The following is a 27,991-nucleotide window of genomic DNA, read 5'->3' on the forward strand; positions in this document are numbered from 1 at the left end:
TTTTTACGTATACCTTTCTTTAATAATTATTTTAATATTTAACATTTTTAAAACTTCAGTAATATGCAGATCTACTTGTGTAATAAATTATAGAAACTCTTTCACACGAGAATATAGTTATTTCCTTTTGATTAAATTTGTATATACTAAAAATATATAGGTTTCTTAATTTCTTTTATCCTATAGCTTTTGTATATATTATCGTAGATTACTTTTTTTTTAATAATTATGAAATGAGTTTTATTTTTGTAAGAAAGAATATATATTTAAGTTCTAGACAATTTTTTACATAACGACTACATTATTTAATTTCATACTTCATAACAAAAATATAATTCCTTTTTTTTCCTAGATTAATTATATTTTAATATGTTTTCTAAGAATTTAGTTAAAATACACTAACATTTTAAAAAAGTACACCGCCATCCAATAATAAAATGTTTCTCACAGAATAGCGGCTCAATGAAATAATACTTTAAAACTTATATTTCTAGTAATTAAATAGTCACCAATGTAAAAAGCATCATGTTGAGAATTTATCAAAGTTAAACTCCATATTTAAACATGTTTTATGTCAAACAAAAATCAACTACAAAAGAAACAAATTATTTATAACTTTTAAATTTGTAGTCAAACTGTCACATTTTTAAATTTGTAATTAATAAAAAAACTACTACAATAACCTTGATAATTATGTCAAAATGCCTAAAATTATTTAAAATATTCAGGTATATATGCAAATAAGTACTTTTATAATATACAAAACTCTCCCCATTTTCGCATTTAGTGTTCGAAATTTTATATCGAATTCCATTTAATAAAAATATTAGCATTCCCTATCTACTTTCAACATAATAATTGTTGCAATTGCCTTAAATTTACAATCATGAAAAGAGGACTCTTCTTATTTTCGAAATAACTTTTTTTTTACAATAATACAATTTTTTTTTATGTATGTCATTTTAAACTTTTTTTTATATATGTGATAGGTCAAACACACATTAAAAAAACACAAAAATTTACATACGTTACGTTTATAATATGTAAATTTTTTGTATTTGTTTTTTATATATACCAAAATTCTTCTTTTTCCTTCTCTCTTTTTTCTTTCTTTTTTCTCTTTTTCCTTTTCTTCTTCTCGTTCTTATTTTAATATCGACTCATAAACTTAAAATTATAAACCAAAATTTACGAAAGAAAAATACATAATAAAAATGCAAAAACTAAACTTTTGGTAGTGAAATAGAGAAACACTAATTCACTTCATCTCGACTTTGTGGTTTATGTCGTCGCCATGGCTCTTGTTATCACTGCATTTGGATAGAAACTCTTGACCATCCTTGTTCTATTTTACTGTTATTATTGTCGTTGTTCTTCTTCATCGTTACTTGTCATTGTTCTTCTTCATCGCTACTTGTGATTGTTTATCGTCACTACTACAAGGTATGAGTACTTTTGTTAAAAACTTCTCGCAAACCACTGTTTTGAAGCTGTACATCTACTAACACAAAATAGGCTCTGATTATTTTGGTTTTCCAATTTCCCTTTGAAGGAGAGTTATCACAAGTCTTTATTGCGTGAGTTTAGAAGTAACTAGTACGCGTGTGGTATGTTTTATCTTTTTTGGTATTCTATGTCCTCAAAATTCAAAAACCTCTTCCTGGTAATATATTATTTTAGTATATTGTGTTTTTTTTTTTTAATTTTGGGAACATGGATTTATAGTAACGGGCCAAACTTAGAATAAAGCCCACAAAGTAGATGGGTAGAGAAGAAGAAGAGCGTTGGAAAGCGCGTGCGTGGCACAAAGGGACGTGAAAACGCGTAGGTTTTGTTTTGTAAGACATTCTGACAGCTAGATTAGACGGAAAGTGCAACATCTCCTATACTGCCTTTGGACATTGTAATAATAATAAATCAATGAATAAAATAAGTGAAATGTTGAAAACGTACAAACATTTTTGACCCACGACACCTACCTTGGCCCACCATTAATTTTATGACTTTTCTATTCAATTTTGAATCCGATTCCCAAATCCTCACCATTCTTACCATAGCGTGCCCCTCTCTCTTGCGTTTGTAATCTGTTCGTTCCTTTTCTCAAATCTCACAATCAATCAAATTCCGTGGCGGTTCAAGCAATTCAATGCACACTCAATTCGTGTGCTCCCCGTGTTTTTTCTTTCTTTTCTTTTCTACCCCACTCATTAATTTTAATAATTTACAAAGATAATTAAATCAATATTTTACCAGCGTTATATTAATTAAATAAATCTAATTAACTTACGAGACAGATGACGAAAGAAAAAGAAAAAGAAAATACATAAATAGAATAAGGTGACACCAAAGAGACGCACTATTTTGACCACGGTCCCTTCTTCCTAACGTTCTCAATCTCCTTATTATATATCAAAATTAGCAAGACACAAACGTAAGACCGTTGCTTCTGACTTCCTACTTCAAACACAACTTCATCCTCCTCTTCATCCATGGCTACCACCTCCTTTTTCTCCTCATTCCTGCTACTACTGCTCCATTTGGCCGCCGCCGTGCACGGCATCGGCATAAACTACGGCACTTTGGGCGACAACCTACCGCCGCCGGCCACGGTGGCGAACTTTCTGAAGACGCGGACGACGATCGACCGCGTGAAGATCTACGACGTCAACCCGCAGATCCTGCAGGCCTTCGCGAACACCGGCGTCCCCGTGACAGTGACGGCACCCAACGGCGACATCGCCGTTCTGAAACAAATCGACTCGGCGAGGCAGTGGGTGGTCACGCACATCAAACCCTATCACCCGCAGACAAAAATCAAATACATCCTCGTCGGCAGCGAGCTCCTCCACTGGGGCGACGCCGACATGATCCGCGGCCTCAACCCCGCCATGCGAACCCTCCACTCCGCCCTCATAGCCGAGGGCATAACCGACATTAAGGTTTTCAATTCCTTCCCTCTCACTTCTATTATTAGCTCGGCTCCATATTTATCGCACGTGTCACGCGTTCAAATTTAGCTTAGTTAATTTTTTTTTTTGTTTTTGATTTTCAGGTGACCACAGCTCACTCTCTGGGGATAATGAGGTCATCGATTCCGCCGAGTGCGGGAAGGTTCAGGCCCGGATTCGCAAAGCACGTGCTGGGCCCAATGCTGAAGTTTCTGAAGGAGACGAGAGCGCCCTTCATGGTCAACCCGTATCCCTATTTCGGGTACAATGGAAAGAACGTTAACTTTCTTCTCTTCAGGCCCAACCGCGGACTGTACGACAGAAACACCAAGCTCAGCTACACCAACCAGTTCGACGCTCTTATGGATGCGGTCCACTCCGCCATGAAGGACGTGGGCTACGGTGACGTGGACATCGCCATCGGAGAAACGGGGTGGCCCTCCGTCTGCGACGGTTGGGACGCCTGCAGCGGGAACAACGCTCAGACCTTCAACGGCCAACTCGTGCAGCATTTGGCATCGGGCAAGGGAACGCCGTTGATGCCCAACCGAACCTTCGAGACCTACATCTTCGCGCTTTTCAATGAGAACCAAAAGCCCGGCCCAATAGCAGAACGCAACTGGGGCCTGTTTAAGCCCGATTTCACGCCCGTCTACGATTGCGGAGTCATGCGCAACGGACAGGTTCATCGCTTGTCCTTTTCCTCTGTTATTTTTCGCTTTTCATTCTTTTTTCTTTTCCACAGTGCATCTTTCAGAAACCAACCGTTGATTATGAATCTTTTTGCGCTCTATAATATAAACACCACCCAATCTGACGGTTGAGATAGAGGTGTATCCACCTTCCTTTGCCCCACACCAGCCCTGCTTTATCAGTCAGAATCTTTCCACCGCTCCCTCTTTCACATGGCTTCTGCATTATATCATATTATTATTTATTATTATTATTTTATTAAATTTATTCAATTGCTTGCCATAATACAGAATTTTGCACCTGCAAATCCTGGACCTGTACCGTCGACAAAACCTGGACCTGCACCGTCGACAAAACCTGGACCTGCACCGGCAGCCGGAGCTGGAAAATGGTGCGTGCCAAAGGCAGATGCTAACGATGTAGCTTTACAAGCAAACATAAACTATGTCTGCAGCCAAGGAGTTGATTGTAAACCTATTCAACCTGGTGGAGTCTGCTACGCCCCCAACAACGTGAAGGCACTTGCCACCTACGCCATGAATGCCTACTACCAAGCCAATGGCCGCCATGATTTCAACTGTGATTTCTCCAACACCGGTGTCATTACCACCACTAATCCAAGTCAGTCTCATCACACTTTCATTTTATCCATAATTAGCATAATCATTTTCTGTTTAAGAACATCTATTTATTCATTCTTTACATAAATTAACTTCCCTGGTGTTATTATCTGCAGGCCATGATAACTGCAAAATCTGAGCTTCCTTATTGAAGATTATTATGACGAGAGAGAGGAAAATGCCCATTGTCTGGGTGGCAGTGCGGCTTAATTAGCGTTATCTTTGCGATTTATTGTACATTTCATCATGCTTCGGCTAAATTATGTCACTAATTCGGAACCCTACATTAATATTAACATCAGTTCTAGTTCTAGCCAATGCTGGTTGTTCCTAATTTTCATACTCGAATTCGTTTGTATGATTATAATTATTTAAAAGAAAATTATCTCGTTGATCCCTAATTTCTTTAACTGTACGACCTTTGCTTTTGCAAGCTAAGCTGTACTGGATTAGCAGTGGCGTGCTCGATAATTTAGGCTTTCTTTGGATTCAACTTTTAAAAAGTTAAACATAGTTTTGGTAACTTAAATGCTAAATTTGAAATCAAATCACTCAAAATGAAAAAGTTTTTTTCCCCTTTTTCTCAATGACATGCTCAATCCGACATGACTAAACTTTGTTCTGTTTAACAGAATTATGGTGGTTTTTAGTTGTTTGCTTTCCAAATTTGTCGAATGAGTATATAACACGAGAAGAAAACGTTTACATTTTAGGCTGATGGGAACATTTTATGGCGGACAGATTCTTTTCAGCTTTTTCTGTTGTTCTTCTTGTTTTTGTTTTACAGCCTTTTTCCAATCAGAGACTAATTTCTTGGTTTGATGTTTTTAATAGAAACTTCTTTTTTAAATTACAATTCCTTCATTTAAAAATTTCCCAATTTAATATATTATTTTTGAAAATTTAGTCTAATAATCAAAGACCTAATCATAATTAGTCATCTTTTGAGTCACTTATTGGATCATGGAGTACACAAGATTAACAATACATAAATGGGCTCATGTACCAGGCCCATTGGCCCAACTTGTTACAAATCATAAGCCCATCTTTTACTTTTGCCTATTTTATTAATTCATGGTTCTAATATTTAAAAAAAAGAAGCAAGAAAACGTCTTTGAGAATTCCTTGTATCTCTTGTGACAGATCTTATAGTAGTAATTTTTTTAACCTGTGTTTGGTAAAGCACTTTAATTGATTCTTTGGTTTCCTTAACAACAGACAGACCTAAAGAAGTCGGAATAGATAGAATTTAGTCAAATTTTGGAAAAGGGATAATTTGGAATCACTTAGAAAATTAAAAAAGAAAAAAAAAGATGAAACTAATAAACTTCAACTTGAAGTTGGACGCTTTTAATCGGAGATGCATTTTTTCAACAAAATAAAACATTCAGAATAAAGATTTCATGTTAGTTCGACTTTACTACTTTCTACTATTTTGAAATTAAAATGAATATTATTGATAGAGCAGACACCTCTTATTTCTATATTTTGTAAAAGAATAAAATTAATAATAATAGACACATTAAAAAAATAAAATAGTGAGTGGTTTGAATATATTAAATTATTGAAGGATGTGATGTGAGTGATCTGTAGTGCATTTTAGTTATTTTTAATATTTGGATAATCTTTTTATTTTAAAATATAGTATAATAAAGTGAGAATATAAAATGTGTATGAGAGAATATATAAGATAATTGCATGTGTAAAATATATGTAAAAACTTTCAACTATTTATAATTCAAGTTTTTTTAGAAAGAATAGAGATGAGAGCTGAACAAGTATACAACGAAAAGTCTACTATATTTGGCCTTTCAAAGAATTGCAATGTTATAAACGCCCTTTAATTCCATCAAATTATTGTCAATTAAATTAAGATGATTTTAATGTACATAATAATTAAATGGCTTGATTTATGTAACCGAATATTTAAAGATCAATAAATATAAAATAAATCTTTGAAGAATTATAAGTTTAATTTGAAAAATTAAGAAGATAAAATAATTCTAACTTTCTGTTGGGTTCTTATTATATAGACATGATTTCAAAATACATAGATTTTAGATATTTTAAAAGATATTAAAAAATTGTTTAATAAACTAAAAACAGTGTATTTTAAATGCGGAATAGAAAAACATTATTGATTTTGAACTCTAGATGGAATGTGAGATAAGGAGAAATGATTCAGTTTGTAAAAATAGTTTAGTGAATTATTGATTTACTTCTATGCTTAACATTTAATTTTTTAAAATAATTTTATTTGTTACTTTTGTTTAATGTTTTTATAATTATCATTGAAAATTAATAAATAATATTTTGAATGATTAATATCTTTTAAGAGATAATTATTTTTCACATCATTGTACTTTTCTCTAACCAACAAAATTTTAAAAATAAATTTAAGATTAATTTTGACTATAAATATGACAATATAATTGTAAATCGGCAATCCAATCATTTTGTCTTTCCAAAATTTGTAACTTTTAGTTAACACTAATTAAAATAAAACATTTTTCTTTAAATAAAGACATGTAGAGTATGAATTTGAGTTATGATTTGATTAACCTACTCAGCATAACATTTAATATATCAATGACAAAGTGTCTAATAATTCACGATTAAGTATATATGAAAAAATATATATCAATATTTAAGCATAGAAATTACGTACGTAATGTTGATTTTTAAAAAATATAAAAGTGTATATTTTTCATTTAAATGTAAGTTATTCAATTTGATAATTTCATGTCTAATGATTGGGACCATAATGATGATGAAATTGGGCTGTAAAACACTAAAGCTACACATTCGCATTAGATATTATTTAATCAGATAAAATGAATTAATTAAACATAATACAATTATAACAAACTAAATTCAAATTCATAATATTTATTAAATTTGACATATATTACTAAAATTTAATCAAATTACTATAATCTAAATCTAAATTTTGTAATAGATCATATGATTCAACTCGACTCGGTTTATCACGTGTTGACCACTTAACGAGACAATCCAACTTGATTCATTTATTAGTAAGTCGAAAAAATTCGAACCACGTCCTACTTATAAGGGTTGGTGAGTTAAACGAGTTAACTCCCTAGTTGGTTTATTTACAATTTTTTTTCAGTTCCAAAGAAAAATAACAATTTTTTTTCTAATTCAAATCTAAATAAATTTCAATATAAAATGATATTAAATTAAAGACAACTCAAAGTAAATAAAAAAATAATATAATCCAAAATTATCTTACACTCAAAAAATAATAAAAAACAACAAAAATAAAATTAGATGGGTTGACAAACTAACTCGACTAACCAAACATTTAATCTGGATGAATCGAGTTCTTAGTGGATCAAATTTAAAATTAATCCATATCAAAATTTTAAAATTCTTTTTACGAGTTCCAAGCCTATTCCTTTTGTTTTCTTTGTACAATTAAAAAATGTTTCAACTTTTGAATCTTATAATTTTTTAAACAGAAGTTTTTTCCTATAATTTGAAAAGTAAACTCTGAAACATATATATCTATGTTGTTTCTTACCTGAATGTTGTGGCATTTGAAATTTAGGTCAACATCAGTTGTTTGATAGTGTTGTTGGATGTACAAAAACTGTGCATGTTAGATCATTGATCATAATTGGTAGTTTTCGTGCCAATGAGGAAGATGTTGACATGATCTTTATGAACTAGACTCTTGATTTAAAAAGAACTAACTTTTTGTTGAAACCTTATGTCAAAGTTCCTATCAGTTCTGGTGTTTGAAACTGATATACATCTCAACAAAATTTACATCATCTGCATATAATTTCTAGCAAACCATTCAAAAAATATCCTTTCTCGTTATTTCACATCTCCCTTTTCATAGAATAATTAATTAATTTCAACTTTAATTAAAAGCCATGTTAACTAATGATATATAGAGAGAATACCTACCTGTCTTGATCCTTAGATTTCAATATGTAGTATGATTTTTTTTTATATATTAAAATTGAATTTAATATAGTTTAATACTAAACAAATTGGTCGACTGAGTATTCAACTTTGAATTCAAATCTATTAATAAAGTACTTATCAATTAACTTAGTGTAAACAGTGTAATACAATATTTTTTTAACTTCATTTATCATGTAATACAACTTTTTTTAACTTCATTTACCAAGACTCAGTTTATAAATATACCTAAACACTAAAAGAAATAAAATTAAATAGACTTTTCATTTCTAAACTATTTTTAAAAGTGATGTTTTATCTCCAAATTAAACTATATATCTATTTAGTTCTAACATTTCATGAAAGTTACCAATGACATTTTTCTCAACAATTATAAAACAGACATTATATTATATTTTATTATGTCAAACGTGAAAAATATTTTATATCTTAATTTTAAGTTTAATTTAATCTCACAAAATTGATTGTTTATAAGCTGTACTTTTATACATTGTAATGGATTTTTATTTTTAGTTGTATTAAACTTTTAACACACTTCTCATACAGAGACGTATATATAAGTAAAGTATGAAATTAAACATTAATAGGTAGTCAAATAACAAGTGAAACAATATACTTAATAAACAACAAACTTTATTAACATAAAGTTTAATATATTATTATGATACCATATAATGAAATAAATTTTAAACGTTTTTGGAAATGTTCTATATAACTTTCGAGAATGAAATAAATATATGATTTACTTCAAAGACAAAATATTATTTTTAAAAGTAATTTAAAGAGGAAAAATATATTTAATTAAAGAAAATCTCTTGAAGATCTTTATATTTACTAGTTTCATTTACCAATAAAAGAATTCATAAAACAATTTGATTTTGCAGTTAATAAATTATTGGAAGGGGTTCTAAAGTGAGATGAATATGATAAAGAGAGAGGTATCTGATGGGGTTGAAACTTGATTATTATTAGCTAGGACCAAGGATAAAGTTGTTGCATGTTATGTCTCTTCACGTTCTCTCTATTTTAATTATTTTTGAAGGCAATGACAACTTTAGAAGGAAACACTTTTGTGAGAGAACTTTCAAGTTGTCAAATGAGGTAAGCCTAACTCCTTTCATCCCTCTCAAAAAAAACATCAAATGCATATATATCAACCACCATCTTTCATTATGCTTTAACAACAAGAATGCTTTCTCTATCATACAATCATCCCTTATATACAAAATCCTAAACTCACATCATCATGTCTTAGTAATCAACTTTCTTTAATATCCTTTTTTATACTTAATTCATTTTTTTAAAAGATGTTTGTTAGTATGAATGTCTAAAACATGACTTATGAATCTTTGAAAGAAAGAATTCTTTCTAAAGATACATATAAACAAGAATTCAATTTACTTAAACAGATTAATATCGTTTTCAACTTAAAACTTTAATACAATAAATTATAGTTCTTCCTCCTTAATATAAGTTTAACTTTTTATTTTTTAATTAAGAATTAAATATTCTTTTTTCTTAATTTTTACTGAAAATTAGAAACAGTCTTTCTTCAAAATTTTGGCTCAATTTAGTGTCATAAATTTAGAAATGTATAAATTTAATTATTTTAACTAATTTTTTTTAGATTTATTTGACATCAAATACGTTCTTGATAGTATTTGAGTCTATTTAACACATTTTTTTAATATTAATCGAGAAATACGTTTGAAATATAACATAAAATTAACAAAATTTAGTTTAAAAACTAAATCCACTTAATCATAAGAATGAACGATGACTAAATTACTTCAAAATTAAAAAAAAAGAAGCTAATTCTAATTTTTACTTAAAATTAAGAAATTAAAAATATATTTAACTCTTTCATTAATATACAGCATAAATCAAATCAAAATCAATTAAGGAGTGATAAAATAGTTTTAGCAATCCTATGAAAATTAAATAGCTGTAAAGTTTAAACAAATGGGTGGTATGGTGAATCTGCTCTCTCTCCATTAGTGAAGTCATTTGCATGGTAATCATGATTAATGAGTACAATCCATGGCTGCACATGATGTTCTTCTAAATTAATCTTCTTTAATTTGCCACCTAAGATTGTTTAGTTCTGTCGGTGCTTCAGCTATTGACACCACAACAAGTTCCATCCTCTTTCTGCTATTCACACCACATCCTCCACTTATTTAATTACATTCACGAATTGGCAGATACACAAAAAAAAATGTCCTTTTTCTATGTTTTTTATCCACAAAGCACACCAACAATTCCATTTCCTAGTTTTTTGTGATGGAAATAAATAATGGTTTTTTAATCAACAACTAACTACTGTCATTTATCATGATACATGGCAGTGATTAGTTATCTTTGATTGGTGGATGCATGGATTGGTTAGGTTAGACGATAAGAACAAGTGGTATTTTTTTTTTTCATACCAAATATATTTTTGGTGCAATGATAATTTTTTTGTTTGATGCGAAGATCACAAGCGATAATAACGAAGACAACACGTATTATATATCATTATTTTTTTTTTATCTTAAACTTTACTCACGTCAATGAAGTAGATTAGTGGGATTAGCTTCACTTAATACATTTTTCATTAATAAAAAAAACAACTTTAACAAATCAAAATTTTAATGTTAATCATCTGTAGGGGGAAGACTTAGGTTAGTGCATGCACGCACGAGTGGCAGAGATTCTCTGCTTACCTTGCTGTTTTCAAGCTTTTAAAAAACTGAACAATTTCCACCTAAAATCTTACACATGAATTAAATATAGAACATTTTTTCCAATCATTAATTAAATTCAAAATTTTAAAACTTGTACTCGAAGGATTTTCCTGATCAGGTTCTTGCTGTGACATGTATTAATATTAGTATTCAACATTAAAAAGTATTTAAGTATATCTTCAGTTGTTTCTTTAAATACATTGTAAAATATTTTAATTGAAGTAATGATTGGATGATATGTTTTTATATTCATTTAATACATACTATAAGAATAAAATATTATAAAAAATAAATTTTTGTATCTTTTTAAGAAAAAAAATAATATCAAATAAATGTAAAATTTTTATATATGTTAAATATATATTTTTTAATTGTATTCTAAATTTCTAATTTATAACTCTATGTTCCAAATGAGATAGAAGTCTGTACAGTAGAATGGAATGAGAATAGTTTGGGCCCTGTTTCTTTTCAAAAATGGTTGAAATTTATGTCAAGTGTTTTTTCATGTTTTTGACCGCAATCAAATTATTCGAATATGGAAAAAAAAAAACAAGGCAGGAAGAAAAATCCGAGTACTAGAATGCCATTAGCACTACTACTACATAGTACATCCCATTGAAAACATTGTTGTACATTGGTTGATGTTATGATATGCATCAAGATAGATAACCAACTAGTTTGTGTCCACCAAAACAAAACCCCTCAATTCCTCACCCACTAGCCATGGGAGAGAAAGAGAAAGAGAAAGAGAAGAGAAACAAGAACAAGAAGCAGAAGCACCAGCACCCCAATGACCAAACCACAAAGCAAAACTCTGATTTCTCCTTCAAGCCAATCTCAGAGGTAAAGGGTATCCGATTTGGAGGGCAGTTCATAGTGAAATCCTTCACAATCAGAAGGGCAAGACCATTGGAGCTTCTCAAGGTTCTTTCTTTCCCACCAACCAACAACACCAACAAACCAAAAGACAAGCTTCCTTTCCCTTCCACCACAGCATTCTTGCCGACCAACTTCACCATCTTGGCTCACCATGCTTGGCACACCCTCACCCTCGGCCTCGGCACCAAGAAGTCCAAGGTTGTTCTTTTTGTGTTTGAAACTGAGGCCATGAAGGCCTCCGTGGACAGAATATGGCCACCGGAGATAGCACTCGGTGATGTCAACAAGAGGCTCATAAGGGGCCTCCATGGATGTGAGATGGCAAGGTTCAAGTTCAGAAAAGGTTGCATAACTTTCTATGTCTATGCTGTTAGACAGGTTGGAAGCTTTGGCTTTTCCTGTGCCGAGGATCTCAGAACCATTCTGCAGTCTGTGGTGGAGCTTAAAGATTTCTTGGATCACACTGCCATGCTTTCCATGCCTCACCAGAGAAGCATCAGTTACTCAGAGTCCCACCCCCAGGTAGCCATGGCTCATTAGGCCAAGCTCTGTGAATCAATCATCATCATCATCAGTATCAGAGTTTTTATTTTTTTATATATGAATATAGATGTGTCCAAGTGCTTCCTTCTTCTTCACATTAACACCATCCTCATTATTAGGCTGTTAAAAGATAAATATTTTGGCTTAATCTGTTAATTTGGTTTCTAGTCTTTGGAATTTTGGGAGGCTTATTATTGGTTTATTTGTTCATGATCTTGTTTGATCTGTATTTTCCTTTTGAATTTGGGGAAAATGAAAGTGTAATGTAGCGTGAATAATTGGGTACTGAATCGAAGGTTATACAGTGGATGACTGAATCCAGAGGTTGCAATTTTTTGTTGACAACTGCTAGACTAATACAAATTTGTCAAAGGGGTTGCAGATTTTGCTTACTTTGTTGTTCTTAGTACCAACAATCTTAAACAACTCCAGACAAACATTTCTTTTTCCAGCAATAGTGCACTTGAACTGTCGATAGTTGCAACGTAGGTAAATGTAAATGATTCTGTAAATGTATCTCTGCATATTTTAATCTGAGAACAACTCACTTCCATTACAGTCATCACAAAAACAAGTTTACTAGTTGAAAGTTATGGTAAGAAAAACTTGATTTTGTTCTCTCTGCAGATTAAATGTATCACAACACATTATAGTTATCACCAAACATAATGTTTCTTGGAAGAAGTTATTCAACTAACGATAGGACACAACTACTGGGTAATAATCAAGAGACAAAAACTGGCCAATTTATGTTTTCTCCTGCAAACTGTTTTGTGGTAAATTGTGCCACTATACTATCTATCCCGTGATCCATGAAATATCATCACAAGAGTATGCCATAAGTAGAAAAATGCCAAATGACTCTGAATTTTGAATATAGGAAGAAAAAATGTTTCTGTCTGTGAAGAATGAGGATTACATTAGATTAAATCATTCTTGAATTTAGATGTGAACATGGTAAAAAGCATTACTGATAGAGTTTTGTTCAGTAGAACAGTGAAGGTAGGATCAATGGAGAAGGAGCAATAGCAATTTGCAACCTTTCCCTATCCATAAAGTTTGTAATGGTTCAGAAAAGTGAAGGAAGAAAAAAAAATAAAGAAAGAGACTACATTTCTTTTTCCACTGTGCCCACCTGTGGCTTTAATCATGGTGTGTTAGGACCCATGTCAAATGCAACCTTACTTTAATCTTCACAAGAATAATGGACATTTGGGTGTGTAAATCCTTGCTGCTGCATCAACTGCAAGCACAAAGGCTTCACCTTTACTCATCATTCATATGTTATGTGTGCTGATAAAACTTGATTAGGTTGAGGGGTCATGAGTCCTTTGAGATTGAAGTATTGACCCAATAAATGTTGTAGGGCTGTAGGTGGTGCCACCACTAGGAGGCATTATAGAGTGTCACATGTTGGAACTTAGCAGTACTATGTGCTTATAATATGTGAAAATAGAAACATTTTTTTGCTGGAAAAACTTGTTGGAAAAAAGTTATCGAGAGATGGTTTTTCCCCTTTGTTTTGTTGTGAAATTGGAACCTTTTTCTGCTGTGTAGCTCATGATACGAATTCACGCCAGACATGGTGCTTCACCACCTTGTTAAAAAGGTAATAATGGGTCAAATTCATAGCAGCAAAAACTGAAATTATTGACCCAAATACCTTAAACTCAGACTTGTATTCTTAATACTCTTTTTAATATGGTGGTTCACAGAGACACCTTTATCTGAAACAAACTCAATGTAAGAGTTAATATCACTTTTTATCCAAAATTTTAAAATAGTCTTCAATTTTATATATTATTAGTAAAATTTATACTCATACTTAAATTTTCAAAACATCTCATTTTGCTTTTTACTCTTTATACGTGACTTTCCAAAGAAAACACGTGTTAAAAGATAATTCACGAGTTAACACTTAAAATAAATAAAGTATATAAAAATAACTGTTAAATATAAACAATAAAATAATCAATCAATTAATAAAGTGTGGGTACTTTTTATTTGCATTATACTATTTATAAATTCTAATTTGACAATTCTTTTCAAATGTTCCCATTAATATTTTCATATTTTTAATATAAATTTAAACCGACACAAAAAATTTATTTACCTAATTTGTAAGATTTGATCGCTGTTTTTTATATTTAAATTTAATTTATAATTTCCTGTAAAATTCATATTAGACATTATAACATACTTAGACATTTATGCCAAACTAATACTCTAAAATATATTTATTATTTTTCATTACATAAAAAGTTAATTTATAATTTCTTGTGTGAATACATTTTCATAAATTTAATTACTTCACCATATTAAAATATTGAGTGTTTCTCATTTAATAGAGTTTAAATAAGAATTTGGTGATGTTTGAAGGGATAAACAAGCAAATACAATGTCACTTATTAAAGCTTTTTGGTTTAAGTTTGAGCTTAGAGAAATGTCAATTTATACAAAGTGTTTAGAAAACCAATTTGGGCCTTTCAATTTGGGCTCTATTGTTGTTGTGTCGATTTGAAAGGAAGAAAAGTCCGGTTAAGCAAAGAGAACCGATCGAATAACGGTGAGTTTGGGTCGGGTTGAAGTTTTGATCGACGACGACGTTAAGGTGCTCTCTCATCGTTCAACTCAATTTGGTAATTCTTCGAAACCATCTCTCGTATATCATCTTTAACTCTTCTTTGAATATTCGATTCAGTATTCTCCGTTTGATTCCTTTACTGTTTTCTTAAAATATATATTTCGAAAATTGATTATCGATATGCTTTGACTCAGTTATGACCATCACTTCTTCTTCAATTTTTTATTTTATTTTTCTATTGACAGTATGTTTCGATACTCAAAATCAATTAATGGTTAGGAACTACCGTGATGATGAAATAAAAGTTTTGAATTTGACAAAATAACATTAGTTTTAACTTGTTTTGAATGTTCTATCATACTATTTGTGTAAGTTGAATTGTATGATTCCTTATCTGCTATGCGTTTTTTATTTTTTAACAATGTAATTGAATTCTGTGTGCTTTATGACAGGGGCAAGAAACTGGTAGTAGCAGCAGAATCTGAATAGGAATGGAGTATATGTGCCTTTTGGTCGCCTTCTGTGCGATTGCGATCTTAGGGTTTGTCTTTGTAGTGTTTTTTGAAGCATACAAGAGAAGAAACAACCATCAGTACGCCCTTTTTTATACTATTCTAATATGTGCTTTAAAATGTTGTATGTATATGTGGACTGGGATTATTTATTTGATATTTTCATTTTTTTTTTCTAAAGACATATTGAAGTTCCAGCTATTTTTGAAGATCCTAATTCATTGAAACAGGTAAAATGTTTCCCTTAGCACTGTGTTAGAGCTTCTGTAGATATGCAAGATTTTGTAAGCAATACTTTATTTATTTACTTATACTGGGGTTTTCTTTAATAATTATAATTTAGTGAAATAAGTCTGGATTGACAGAATTTAGGAATCCACTTTTTAAATTATCACCCCATTTCAATAGGATTTTTTTTCTTAACTTTTGAGAGGATTAACTAGTGAATTTGGTATTGCAAACTGGTGACTTTGTTGCTGCGATGGCTTAGGAAATTTGTAATTGTACAACTTTTAGCCATTGAAGATTGCAGATCTAGAGGAAGCGTGTTTTAGCCTATGTTCCTTGTTATAGGATTACCATGGAATTAAGCATATACATTACAAGCTAATGATCAAGAAGTGAGAGAAGTTTAACGAAAATATGAAGTATGATCACTTTTGTAATGTTTTCCTTTTATATAATGAATGGACTCAGCACAAAACAGTTGAAAGATATGCCACGTGAGAATAATATTTGATTCAAGGGGAGACCATGTTAGAGGCACCAACTAATTTCTACATAATGACATGCTATACATCTTAGATTTCGTTAGTGCCACAAAAGCTGAAGCTACTGAGTACTGTTCTTCCATAAATGTAACATTGTTATGCTTGAACTATTTAAGTTTAAAATTATGCTGCAGCAAAATTAATCTCAAAAAGCACTCTCTAGTTTGAATAGTTTGTTCCTACTAGTTTTAGTTTGAATAGTTTGTTCCTACTAGTTTTCTAATGTTTGTAAGTGAAAATTATTCAAATTGCTCACATCTTTCTCGTTCATCACCAATCTCTGCTCATTCATGATCTGGAGTGGTTGGCCATTTATGGCGTTTCCTTAATCTCTAGTTTTATAATTGAGTTCTAATGTCAATTTCAAGAGGAAGTATTTGTCATTACTGTGCTCCAACATTCTCTTATCTTGCCTTCATTGTGTATGCTGATGGGCTTTTCTAGAAACTAAATAGCAATGTAATTCCGGTTACATATATTTGTATCTTGCACATACATGTTTTTATTTTGTTTTGAGAGGTTTCAAGTTAATGCGCTTTACGAAGGTAGCACCCTGTTGTGAATTTGTTTTGACTGATACTCCTGCACATTTAGGTTCCTTGCCCACATATTGTTGATCCAGCCACAAAGTATATTTCATTGATTATTCCTGCATTCAATGAGGAGCATAGGCTTCCAGGAGCTCTTGATGAAACTATGAAGTAAGTGAAAGCATGGTTTTTTTAACCAGATTTAAGCTTTTATTTTAATACCTATAAAAGGATTTGGGTTTGGTTACAACTGAGTCAGTCTACTTTGGTTGTTCTGTTATGCAAATTTTGTTGGGTGTGTATAATATCGATTGCAATGAGTCTATTAGGCTACTATCATAATTTTATATTCTGCTTTTGCATCTGGGAGAGCACCTGAGAGGATGATCAAAGGTATTATTGTATTGTATTATTCAATCATAGATAACTAAAAGTTTGTTACTGAAAGATGAGAACAGCATCACACACTGGAGCCTCTGTCTTGTTATGGAAGGATACCTGCCTAACTTACACTAACCAAACGCATGCCACCAACCCCCATACAAGTATATATTCTTGTTATTCCCACAGCGAGTAACTGCCATCTTGCTACTAACTCCTAAGAACCCCTGTCTTATTTCTTCTTGGATATGCTTTCCACTTAGTAGGTTTCCTAAGACTTGTGTCCAGCACCGGTTCATAGGCTGATCCACTTCTTCTAGTGCCCATATCAGATGACCACCTCTATCAGTATGTGTGTGTTCTGTGTATTCAATTATTTCTGTAAGGTGGTTGTTTATATGACAAATGTAATCTGATATGAGCCTCCCGTTCCATAAAAAAGAGAGAGCTGTTCAGACAACAATGGTAAGAAGCCAGAAGAAAGGGAAAACCGAAACTTATATGCACTTTCTTCATGGTTGTACTTGTTTAAATTGGTTAGGACTTCATAGGCAGAGTGTTGGTGTAATTAGTTTCCTAGATGCTTCTCGTGTTAAGTAACATAGCATTTATTGTTTAAGTTTGGTAATATGAATGTAATCTATCTATGTCTTAATTTGTAGTTATCTTCAACAGCGTACTTTAAAGGATTCTTCATTTACATATGAGGTACTTCTAGTTCCTTTTATTCTACTACATAATTTTTTTGTCTATATAACCCTGTTTTATTTCCACTCTCTTGGAACTGTTTTAGAATTTTAAATTCTAGCTTATTGTCTAGGGAGTATCAATATAGATTTAGTATTGTAAAGAAATGTCTCCATTACATGATGACGATATTTGGTGGAAATAAGAAATGCTTTATTTCACTCATGACCTTACTAATGTGAAGTGAAAGTACTTTCTAATATTCATTGAAATCAGTTTGGCCTAAGATAGCATATCTGAAACACTTTGCTCTACTTACTTTCTTCCAAATGCTAACTTTTTTGTGGGTACACGTCCACATTCTCTTCAAAATGGACACTTGAGCAGGTAGTAATTGTTGATGATGGGAGTACCGATGAAACAAAAAGAGTAGCTTTTGAATTTGTGAAGAAATACACAGTAGACAAGGTAAGGGTCATCCTTCTAGGAAGAAACCATGGCAAAGGAGAAGCAATCAGAAAAGTGAGTCTAATTTAAACTATAGTATCTTTAAATATAATCATATCAAAAGTCAAATGCCCCTGTGTCACACTATGCTTATTGATAATTTATTAAGGCTTTCTTCTTTCCTTGAAAGCATTGTATTACAGGGAATGTTGCATTCACGTGGTGAACTACTTCTCATGCTTGATGCCGATGGAGCAACTAAGGTCACAGACCTAGAAAAGCTTGAAAATCAGGTTAATGAAATTCTACAATGGCAGTTTTCATAAATCTTTCAATCAAATCTTAGAACAATATTCTGGTGCCAAACCTTGATATGCATTGTTTAATGCTTTGACATCAGATTCATGCTGTTGCCAAAAGCGAATATCACCAGGGAGATTCAAGCAATTGTGATCCTAGATTTAGAATTTCTGATGTCCCAGTTGCTGTATTTGGTTCAAGAGCTCATCTAGAGGAAAAAGCTTTAGCTACAGTTACGTGTGGGCCTCTTCATTCTTTGTTTTATTGTTGTCATACGCATAGGTCATCTTGGTTGAATAACTTCAATTAATGCTTTCAGAGGAAGTGGTACCGCAATTTTTTGATGAAGGGCTTCCATCTTGTGGTTCTCTTGGCTTCTGGTCCTGGAATTCGTGACACACAGGCAATCTCCTTCTTCATTGATTTTTTCCTTGCATTTTTATGATACTCCTATTATTGGTATACAGCTTATGTCTACATAGAGACCAAAACTTCACAAGACATGGTAGTTGTGACATCAATGCCTGTTGGCATTAGCATGATCGATATTTTCAGTGCTCATCAAGCTTATGCAATGCTTGTGCTTGAACCCATTTATTGTATTTGTGGTTTTTGTTCTCTGATATTGACCTAGTACTTCCTCAGTGTGGTTTCAAGATGTTCACAAGGGCTGCAGCTAGGAAGCTTTTTTCAAATGTCCGCTTAAAAAGGTAATTCAATAATTTCTTAAATTTTGAAAGGAAATTAATTTATAATTCAGAAATAATAGAAAACCTATTCTTCATACTTAATTTTATTCATGAATTATTTGTACAATTTTTTATTTGTAATTTTCTTGTTCTTTCTTCATTGGTCAGTGTCTCTTTTATGGAGGATTCATGATAGCTAATGCATATAAACCCATAAGATGTATATCCTTTACTATAAATGGCTTCTTTAGATTTTTCCCATAAACTAAATTTGATATTAGAGGAAGCATGATATGAGAAGCAATCTCATGTTATTGACATTTAACAACAGTGAAAATCATACATCCTCAAGAAGATAAAACAAATTTTATTAATGATGGAAATATTGAATAATATTTCTGAAACTTTGGTCTTAACTAAGCCGTATGGTGTAGTGTGATCCATGTAATGGAAACTTAAATGGGATAAAACTTTGACGCAGGTCAGAAAGATAAATTGACTTTTAAGTTATGGTGGTTTTTCGTTCTAACCAGCTTTCTGCATATTATACCTAATTTGTATGGCCCACATATATGGTGAAAACTTTTGCAACTATCTATAATAGCCTTTATCATTTTCTGCAGGTGGTGCTTTGATGTTGAATTAGTCTTTCTATGCAAAAGGTTTAAGATCCCAATTTCGGAAGTTTCTGTGAATTGGTCTGAGATTCCAGGATCCAAGGTCAATCTTCTGAGTATACCTAACATGCTTTGGGAGCTTGTGCTCATGTCTGTGGGGTACAGGACCGGTATGTGGAGAATTTCTAATTCTACTTGAGCTACCATGATCAAGAAAGGGAACATTTTCCTATCAAACGAAGAGTCATCTGTTGCTCGAGGGAACATGTACTCTCATACCGGACTCAGGGGACAATAACGTGATATTAAAAGTTTTTGGGACTGACCACAACCTTCCAGTTATGCCGTTGAGTTTTGGGACATGGAGGCCTTCTGCTTCTTTGTTTTTCTAGTTTTGCGATTTGTACTAGGTAAAAATATACTCAACTAATTATTCTGTTACTTTTGACTGGGAATAGTTTTTAATCACACACATTGGTTGTATTTTTCTTACTCAACATTCTACAGATAACTTTTTATGCCTTTCATTTAAAAGAGATTGTCTAAAATCGGTGAGTTGTTGATGCTCTTTTGTTCATCTCTCCTGGATGTAATGTCATGGCTACTGTAGATCGTTTTCACACCATGTTAGCAAAGCCGCGTATCGTTCCCATTAGACAACTCTTGTTTTTATTTTTGTGGGTTGTGCATTGGCTAATACTCTTGTTTGGTTTCACAGAACCGGAAACCCTGGTTTTATTTGTTGATGGCTTGGTTCTATTAGTTTTGTGACCTGTGCTTTATAAACTCACATTTCTAGATATGAAAACAAACATGTGAGACATTGGTGGATAGTTTGTCTGTGTTAATTGTGTAATCTCGTGCTTCTTAAGCTCACCTTTCGCACAATTCTCTCACTTCTTACACCTGTCACTTAATGACAAAAGTTGTAGAATCTTTCAGAAGTAAAAACGGCAGGTGGAAGAGAACATAGATTCTTTACTAGTCACAAATCTTGATTTATATGCAGTGTTTCAAATGTCAATATTTTCTCCTTTCTCTACTCTGGATATGTATTTCACACTACTCCTATGACTAGCTTAACAAATATTGTTGTTGGAAGTCCCTTTTACTTTTATTTTTTAAATTAAATTTCAATTTTTATGTATTAGTGGGTAAACACGTTTGATATCACAATTTATAAATTTTAATTATAGTGATTTATGCAGTTAAACATGTTTGTTTATATACATTTAAATTATATAGAATCGTTATTTATACTTATAATGTACAAACTAAAATATTAGTAAGAAAATAACTTGAAATTGAAAATAGATACACATAAGTTCATGTTCCTTTCATTTTAACTAATACATTATATATGTGACAGTGTGGTAGAAGTTTGTATATACGCACACGTATACACACTATTTAAGTATACGTAGTCAACCATAGATTGAGGAATTGAGATCAATAAACAGTATTTTATAAGTTTACTGAGTCAAAAATCTCGTTGGTCATGAATGAGTAGTTCAAGGCACTCTGTAAACGACATGAACTTTAAGACAAAGACGCTTCAGAAAAACTTGCCTTTGAATAATCATGCTTACATTGTTCCTCTTCCTTTTTCCTACTCACAAGTTGGGTTTATTCATTTATTCTACCTCTCATTACATATGCAACTCCACTTTATAAGAAATACTAGTGCTTTTGGTAATGGAGCAGTTGCATATATTGCGTATGTACAAACGGAAAGCATAGATTATATAATAAAACCAGTTCTCAAAATCTTCGTCACCATTATCTTCAAAATCCTTCCAGAGAAAAGTGCAACTATGAGTTCTCCTCTCATCCATGAAATCAAAGGCCAAGCATTTCGGTTCTTGAAGGAAAAGATTAGAACTGCAAGGCTGGTTCTCACTGATGTTACACCAGTACAGTTGTAAGTCTTTTTTTTTCTATGACCTCAGAAATTATTACATGGTTTTATAGCGCCACGTGCTTCAGATTTTTAATTTACCAGTAAATGTAACTCAGTTATGTATCACATGGAGATCAGTTGGGATCATGATGTTCCTGATGCATGTAATAATTTGTGTTTCAACCCAACCATGCTTTTAAGATATTCAATATTTGAAAATGAAAAAGAGATCGTTCTTCCAAGATGACAAGGACAGTTGAAAAACAATGAACTTCTTTGTCATGGAACCAAATCATTCTTCAAGTTATTTTTTTATTTAAAAATGAAACTAAAAAACCCTTTTTTCGGGATAGTGTGATTCTTCTGACAAGGAAGGAATATATCATCTACTTACTCCAACAAAGTACCAAAGGAATGACATGACTCATTTTGCAGAATAAGTCTTTAGAAACCTGTTAGTACAATTTCTTATTTATTAATATCAAATCAGAGGAATTGGTTTAAACATGTGAAACTGTTGAGCAGAAATGAGATAAATTTCAATTGCAGTAATCCTTTTTGTGTAATCATTTTATTTGTTTTTGGTGCAATCAAACACTTCCTTCTTTTCATGTTTGAGAATGATTTTTTTTTTTGTGAGTGTATCTCAAAGAATGACAGAAGAAGCCACCAATGAGAATCCATGGCCACCAGACACACATAGCACGAGTGTAATATCACGAGCAGCCTTCGAAGTGGATGAATATGAGAGAATCGTGGAGATTCTGCATAACAGGTTTCTTGTTTCTTATGTCCTGATTTGGTTATTCTAATCTTACTCTTATAGTTAAGTGTAATAATTGTGATCTAGTTCTGTGGAGAAAGCAGGTTTTCGAAATTTGATAAAGGGTATTGGAGAGCCTCATACAAGGCTCTTATATTACTGGAACATCTTCTAACTCATGGACCTAAAAGAGTTTCAGAGGAGTTTCAAAGTGACATTGATGTTATTGAAGAGATTGGACAACTTCAGCACATTGATGAGAAAGGGTAGGTGCTGTCTGAACTCAAATACTTGTTTGTGACCTAAACTTTGTTGCATGAATCAAAATGACCCTTGTTACATTGTTCCATTCTGCAGGTTCAACTGGGGTTTGAGTGTTAGAAAATTATCAGAAAGAGTGTTGAAGCTCTTAAGAAACAAGGATTTTCTCAAAGAAGAAAGAGCAACAGCACGTCACCTTTCTCATGCAATCAAAGGGTTTGGAAGTTTTAACCCGCGAAGCTCAGCAATGGATGAAAGGTTAAGTGACTTACCTTCTAAGATTTATGGGAGATGTAACTCTTACTATGATGATCGCCAATATGAAAAATATGATTTCACAAGTTTGGGAAAGAAGCTCAGTGCGGATGGAAATAATAGAGAGCTACAAATTGTTGAAGACATGGACAATTCAAAGCTGCTAAAGCATGAAAATGATTCAAGTTCAGCAGACACAGAAGAACATCATCCTTTCGATGATCAAGAGAAACTGACTGTAGCATCCTTGCTTTCTGTGTGATGATATGTTACAAGAATTTACTTAAGATATATGTATAGTTCTTGAACTAATCATAAGTTTGGACAATGTAGAATCAAGGAAGGTGGTATAAATGGTCACTATTTACTTAACGATGAAATCAGAAATATGGTTACTGATGAGGGAACAAAGATTATTAAGAAGTAATTTGTCTATCTGTTTTCTGTAGGATGGAATCTATTACACAGTTCTTATATTTATGAACACGTGACAAGTTAATTACATTACAGTGCCTTTTGAACCATACAATGACTTTCAGTATTATCCAAAATGCTATATGTTTCTGAAAATTTAGTTAATTGTCAAACTGAGTAATCTAATAAATGAAGATATAAAAAACGTTTAAGGAAATCTAAAAATATAGAACACGTTTAAGAAACGTATTTAAAAAATTGAATTAAAAAATATTAAATATCAATAAAGTAAAATATAAATTTTAAAATAACTATCATAAAAAAATATAAATTAGGAAGATGTTTCTTATTTTTAAACATTAGAATAAAAAGTATATATCAAAAGAAAAGGTCAATTTAAATAATTGTATTTAAAAGGACAACGAGAGATCAAGTTATTTGAAGAATAGATTGTAAACTCTTTGTAATTTCCTTTTATTTTTCTCTAATATAACCATGACAAAAAGTATTGATTCATAGTCATTAGATAAGAAAAATGAAAGATTGGGATTAAAAGTATTTTATAAAACTTGATCCCTCTTAAAATATATTAAGATAGAAACAATATTATATAAGAAATATATTGGTAGCAGCAGTGTTTTATTCCAGTTATTGTTAATTTGTAGCACTTAATGTTTTCTGCTGAGCACCACACCAATTATTGTTAATTTTCTTCTAGTATTATAGCAGTAGTAGAAAATATAGGGAGTGATAATAACATTGTAATTGAAAAGATGATGGACTATAATTATGCATACAACGGGTACAAGCGTAGTTTAATAATCCCAGCTAACTCATAAGGCAGAATGAACCAGTCAAAAACTTGTCAAAGTACATGAAAAGAACTGGACCATTTTCAAAAACAACTCTCCTCACCTTCTGCAAATAAATGACCACTCCAACAAGAGAATAACATGAACAGATAACAAAAGCTAGAATGAAAAAGATTACAATCTGCAATGTATTGCTTCCAGACAAATCATCATAGTAGTCTTTCCCTTCAATAAACCTATTTCTCAAGACACTTTAGAAGCACTTTCTGTGAACAATTGATGGGCCAGACTCATCATATTCTGCCTTTGCAATCCACATCTGCACTCAAAACAAGTTTGTGTCATTATTGTGCATAGAAAAATGCATCTCCCACAGTATCATTTAAAGAAAGACAGAAGAATAAAGGAAGAGAACATACCTGCTGGAATGTGCTGAGAGATGCCAGGATGGAACCACCAATCCAGACACTGTACTTCCTCTCAGGTGGTGCTACAACCTTGATCTTCATGCTGCTGGGTGCCAATGCAGAAATTTCCTTGCTCATTCTGTCAGCAATGCCAGGGAACATGGTAGTTCCTCCTGAAAGGACAATGTTACCATAGAGGTCCTTCCTGATATCAACATCGCACTTCATTATGGAATTGTATGTTGTCTCGTGAATGCCAGCAGCTTCCATTCCTATCATGGATGGTTGGAACAGAACCTCTGGACATCTGAAACGCTCATCGCCAATGGTGATGATCTGTCCATCAGGCAACTCATAGCTCTTCTCCACAGATGAGCTGGTCCTTGCTGTCTCGAGTTCTTGTTCATAGTCAAGGGCAATGTAGGACAGCTTTTCTTTAACATCCCTTACAATTTCCCGCTCTGCTGAGGTGGTGAAAGAATAACCACGTTCCGTCAAAATTTTCATCAAGAAATCAGTGAGGTCACGACCAGCCAGATCAAGACGAAGGATGGCATGTGGGAGAGCATAACCCTCATAGATAGGGACAGTGTGGCTGACACCATCACCAGAATCCAACACAATACCTGCAAAGAGAAGGAAAATAAATAAACTCGAAATCAATCACCTGATATATGGAAACTTTATAGCAATTTTCACATTTGCTAAACTATACAACCTAAATCTAATCCAACAACTAAAGATTAGCTTACCAGTTGTACGACCACTTGCATACAGTGAAAGAACGGCCTGGATGGCAACATACATGGCAGGGGTGTTAAAGGTCTCAAACATGATCTGGGTCATCTTCTCACGGTTAGCCTTGGGGTTAAGAGGAGCCTCTGTTAACAGAACTGGATGCTCTTCAGGGGCAACACGAAGCTCATTATAGAAGGTATGATGCCAAATCTTTTCCATATCATCCCAATTGCTCACAATTCCATGTTCAATTGGGTACTTTAGAGTCAAAATACCCCTCTTAGACTGAGCCTCATCACCAACGTATGCATCTTTTTGACCCATGCCAACCATCACACCAGTGTGACGAGGACGACCTACAATGCTGGGAAACACAGCACGTGGGGCATCATCTCCAGCAAATCCAGCCTACAAAGATTCGTTAAAATTAATTTCTCAATTTCAAATAAGTAACAAAATTAAAATGGTATTCGTATAAAACCAACAGAATTATGTCAGTTACTATTAAACAAATTTGATACAAAAAGGTAAGAAAGCTCCAACATGTACCTTGACCATTCCTGTTCCATTGTCACAAACAAGAGGTTGAATATCCTCAGCGTCTGCCATCTTCTAATTTCTGCAGGATAACTGACTAATATTAAGTACAAGTGCACTAATTCTGTAAACACAGCTAATAGAAGACCATAAGGGAAATTTAGAATGAGAAAATTTCTACATTAATATTGCTTTCCTTCCCTTCCATAGTACATTATGAACAAGTGACATAAATATCCAAAAACCAAAAATTAGATGTTAAGATCACAATTTAATCATACATTTAGCCTAACCCATTACAATTTAATCTTAATCCTTTTGGTTTATAAACAATAAATGATCTACGAGGACACATGAACAGAAAGCTAAGCCATTACAATAAAGGCATGAGAAAAGAAGAATATAAGCTGAAATCTTCTACAAACCTTGCACTATTTTTGTTCTAATTTTTATATTACTTAAGTCAGATTAGTCCCACAGCAAGTCATTACAAAATAACATATATCAACACTAAGGATGAGTATATCATGGACAAAGCATCATGTGACAAATTGATTATTGTGTGCTGATATAATTTCACACATCAATATACAGTAGAAACCTTAGGCAATTGATTACCGGCAAATACTTAACACAGAAAAGGACTTGTATCTCAGATTGCATGACAGAAATAAATGTGTTCCAACAGAGTATATCCCAAATAAAGGTAAATACATACTGTACACATACCCACTATAACATCCTACATTCACATATAGATCCTACATTTCTCAGACAAGTGCGGGGATGTTGTTAGAAGAATAAGTTGATGAGACATGCACCATAAGTCATGATAGTTGGTTGTTAGAAAGTTAGGGAACACTTAAAATGTTGCAAATATCCAAAGAAAGGGTCCACAAGTAAAGCATTATTGCATTTCCTTTTCGGTATCTCTTCTTTTAATTTTGGGAGAGAGGGAAGTTTCATACACCTCACCATAATTTTAAACATAACTAATTAATTGCATCACGGCAAAAATACAAATCATTGTGTTCTCTCAACCTCAAACAACAATCCAGATTCGTTACCTACTCATCTGAAAACAACTTTTACACAGAACCATGCCCAACAACCACAGATCCATCCCCATCGACCACAAATCTCAAAGAAACAAACACAACGGTTCATGATGTAACGATTAAAGCCAGTCAAAATTACTATTTCCTTCAAAATAAAAACCATTTCACAAACAACAGCCAGATCGATCGATTGAAAAAGACCCCGATTAAGTTTTCTTGAAAAAATAACTTAAAAACATCAGAAAAACCAAAAATCTAACAATAATCCATCTCGCATCCACAAAGAAGTCAGAAAATAAAAGAAAAAACAAAAATTTCTCGCACCCAAAGGAAGAAATCAAAATCCAACACAGCCCGATTGAAATCCAGCTACCCAACAACCAATAAAGGGAGAACAAAGAATGTCTCCATTGGAATTGAGCAAGAAAGCAAAATTGAAAGCTGAAATGGTAAAACGGAAAAGGAAGAAACAGATCCAAGCAAGAAAGAAACGGATCGAGGGTTAGAAACAGACCTTGGGAAGGGAAATGGCGAGGGTGATGGAAGGCAAAGAGCGAGAGAAAATGCAGAGTTAGTGATGAGGGGAAATGAGAGAGAGAGCTGTACCAAGAAAATATGGAAACTGGTATTCAATATAAGAAGCATAAGATGCAATATCAACCGTTGATTTCTCATTTTAAATCAAACAATGATTTCCACGGTGCTTCGTTTTTTTAGTTTTTTGTGCTTCTATTTTTGTTACTGTTTTCTTTCTTCTCCACAAATTTTTTACCCTTTATTTTCTAGCACGCATTTTGTCCTCCCGTTTTATCCTTCACTAAATTGCTAATTTTAGCATCTTAAATTTTCTTATTTTATTTATTCAAGAGATTAATTCTCATAATCTCTTTTCTAAAACCAAGTTTATTTTATGTGGAATGTCAACTTAATTTTCTCTTTCACATATACCTTACTTTCAGTCTTTAT

General features: G+C 32.5%; 5 protein-coding genes across 12 annotated transcripts; 4 read left to right on the forward strand and 1 right to left on the reverse strand.

The window, feature by feature from the left end:
• The first annotated feature begins 2,297 nt into the window (after positions 1 to 2,297).
• Positions 2,298 to 4,579, forward strand: LOC108321738 (glucan endo-1,3-beta-glucosidase). Its single transcript, XM_017553588.2, has 4 exons — positions 2,298 to 2,939; positions 3,053 to 3,631; positions 3,932 to 4,262; positions 4,378 to 4,579. The coding sequence occupies exons 1-4, from the start codon at positions 2,490 to 2,492 to the stop codon at positions 4,398 to 4,400; spliced, it is 1,383 nt and encodes a 460-aa protein (XP_017409077.1). The 5' UTR covers positions 2,298 to 2,489; the 3' UTR covers positions 4,401 to 4,579.
• Positions 4,580 to 11,498: 6,919 nt separating this feature from the next.
• LOC108321654 (uncharacterized) lies at positions 11,499 to 12,756 on the forward strand. Its single transcript, XM_017553473.2, has one exon. It carries the CDS (start codon positions 11,665 to 11,667, stop codon positions 12,358 to 12,360), a length of 696 nt encoding a protein of 231 aa, XP_017408962.1. The 5' UTR covers positions 11,499 to 11,664; the 3' UTR covers positions 12,361 to 12,756.
• A 2,090-nt stretch (positions 12,757 to 14,846) lies between these two features.
• On the forward strand, positions 14,847 to 20,372 carry LOC108321745 (uncharacterized). 3 transcript variants are annotated; one of them, XM_017553598.2, is made up of 11 exons: positions 14,847 to 15,002; positions 15,400 to 15,539; positions 15,641 to 15,689; positions 16,824 to 16,930; positions 17,803 to 17,848; positions 18,215 to 18,349; positions 18,478 to 18,567; positions 18,675 to 18,806; positions 18,894 to 18,977; positions 19,220 to 19,284; positions 19,887 to 20,372. In XM_017553598.2, the coding sequence occupies exons 2-11, from the start codon at positions 15,439 to 15,441 to the stop codon at positions 20,077 to 20,079; spliced, it is 1,002 nt and encodes a 333-aa protein (XP_017409087.1). In that variant the 5' UTR covers positions 14,847 to 15,002; positions 15,400 to 15,438; the 3' UTR covers positions 20,080 to 20,372. The 3 variants fall into 3 exon arrangements, with proteins under 3 accessions (XP_017409087.1, XP_017409088.1, XP_052729239.1); XM_017553599.2 differs by having other exon boundaries at positions 15,002 to 15,025; XM_052873279.1 differs by lacking the exon at positions 14,847 to 15,002 and adding an exon at positions 15,084 to 15,315.
• Positions 20,373 to 20,514: 142 nt separating this feature from the next.
• Positions 20,515 to 23,486, forward strand: LOC108321668 (clathrin interactor EPSIN 2). Of its 4 annotated transcripts, none has more exons than XM_052873276.1 (4): positions 20,515 to 21,801; positions 22,421 to 22,555; positions 22,645 to 22,809; positions 22,901 to 23,486. In XM_052873276.1, the coding sequence occupies exons 1-4, from the start codon at positions 21,383 to 21,385 to the stop codon at positions 23,319 to 23,321; spliced, it is 1,140 nt and encodes a 379-aa protein (XP_052729236.1). In that variant the 5' UTR covers positions 20,515 to 21,382; the 3' UTR covers positions 23,322 to 23,486. The 4 variants fall into 4 exon arrangements, with proteins under 4 accessions (XP_052729236.1, XP_052729237.1, XP_052729238.1 ...); XM_052873277.1 differs by having other exon boundaries at positions 22,648 to 22,809; XM_052873278.1 differs by having other exon boundaries at positions 22,433 to 22,555.
• Positions 23,487 to 24,235: 749 nt separating this feature from the next.
• LOC108321693 (actin-11) lies at positions 24,236 to 27,681 on the reverse strand. 3 transcript variants are annotated; one of them, XM_017553519.2, is made up of 5 exons: positions 27,540 to 27,681; positions 25,980 to 26,049; positions 25,445 to 25,838; positions 24,705 to 25,318; positions 24,236 to 24,604 (listed from the first exon to the last, which is right to left on the reverse strand). In XM_017553519.2, the coding sequence occupies exons 2-5, from the start codon at positions 26,037 to 26,039 to the stop codon at positions 24,539 to 24,541; spliced, it is 1,134 nt and encodes a 377-aa protein (XP_017409008.1). In that variant the 5' UTR covers positions 26,040 to 26,049; positions 27,540 to 27,681; the 3' UTR covers positions 24,236 to 24,538. The 3 variants fall into 3 exon arrangements, with proteins under 3 accessions (XP_017409008.1, XP_052729240.1, XP_017409009.1); XM_052873280.1 differs by having other exon boundaries at positions 24,236 to 24,609; XM_017553520.2 differs by having other exon boundaries at positions 25,980 to 26,060; positions 27,540 to 27,640.
• Between the last annotated feature and the right edge of the window lie 310 nt (positions 27,682 to 27,991).

The sequence above is a fragment of the Vigna angularis genome, chromosome 2 (assembly GCF_016808095.1).
Source record: "Vigna angularis cultivar LongXiaoDou No.4 chromosome 2, ASM1680809v1, whole genome shotgun sequence".
Lineage (NCBI taxonomy): Eukaryota > Viridiplantae > Streptophyta > Magnoliopsida > Fabales > Fabaceae > Vigna > Vigna angularis.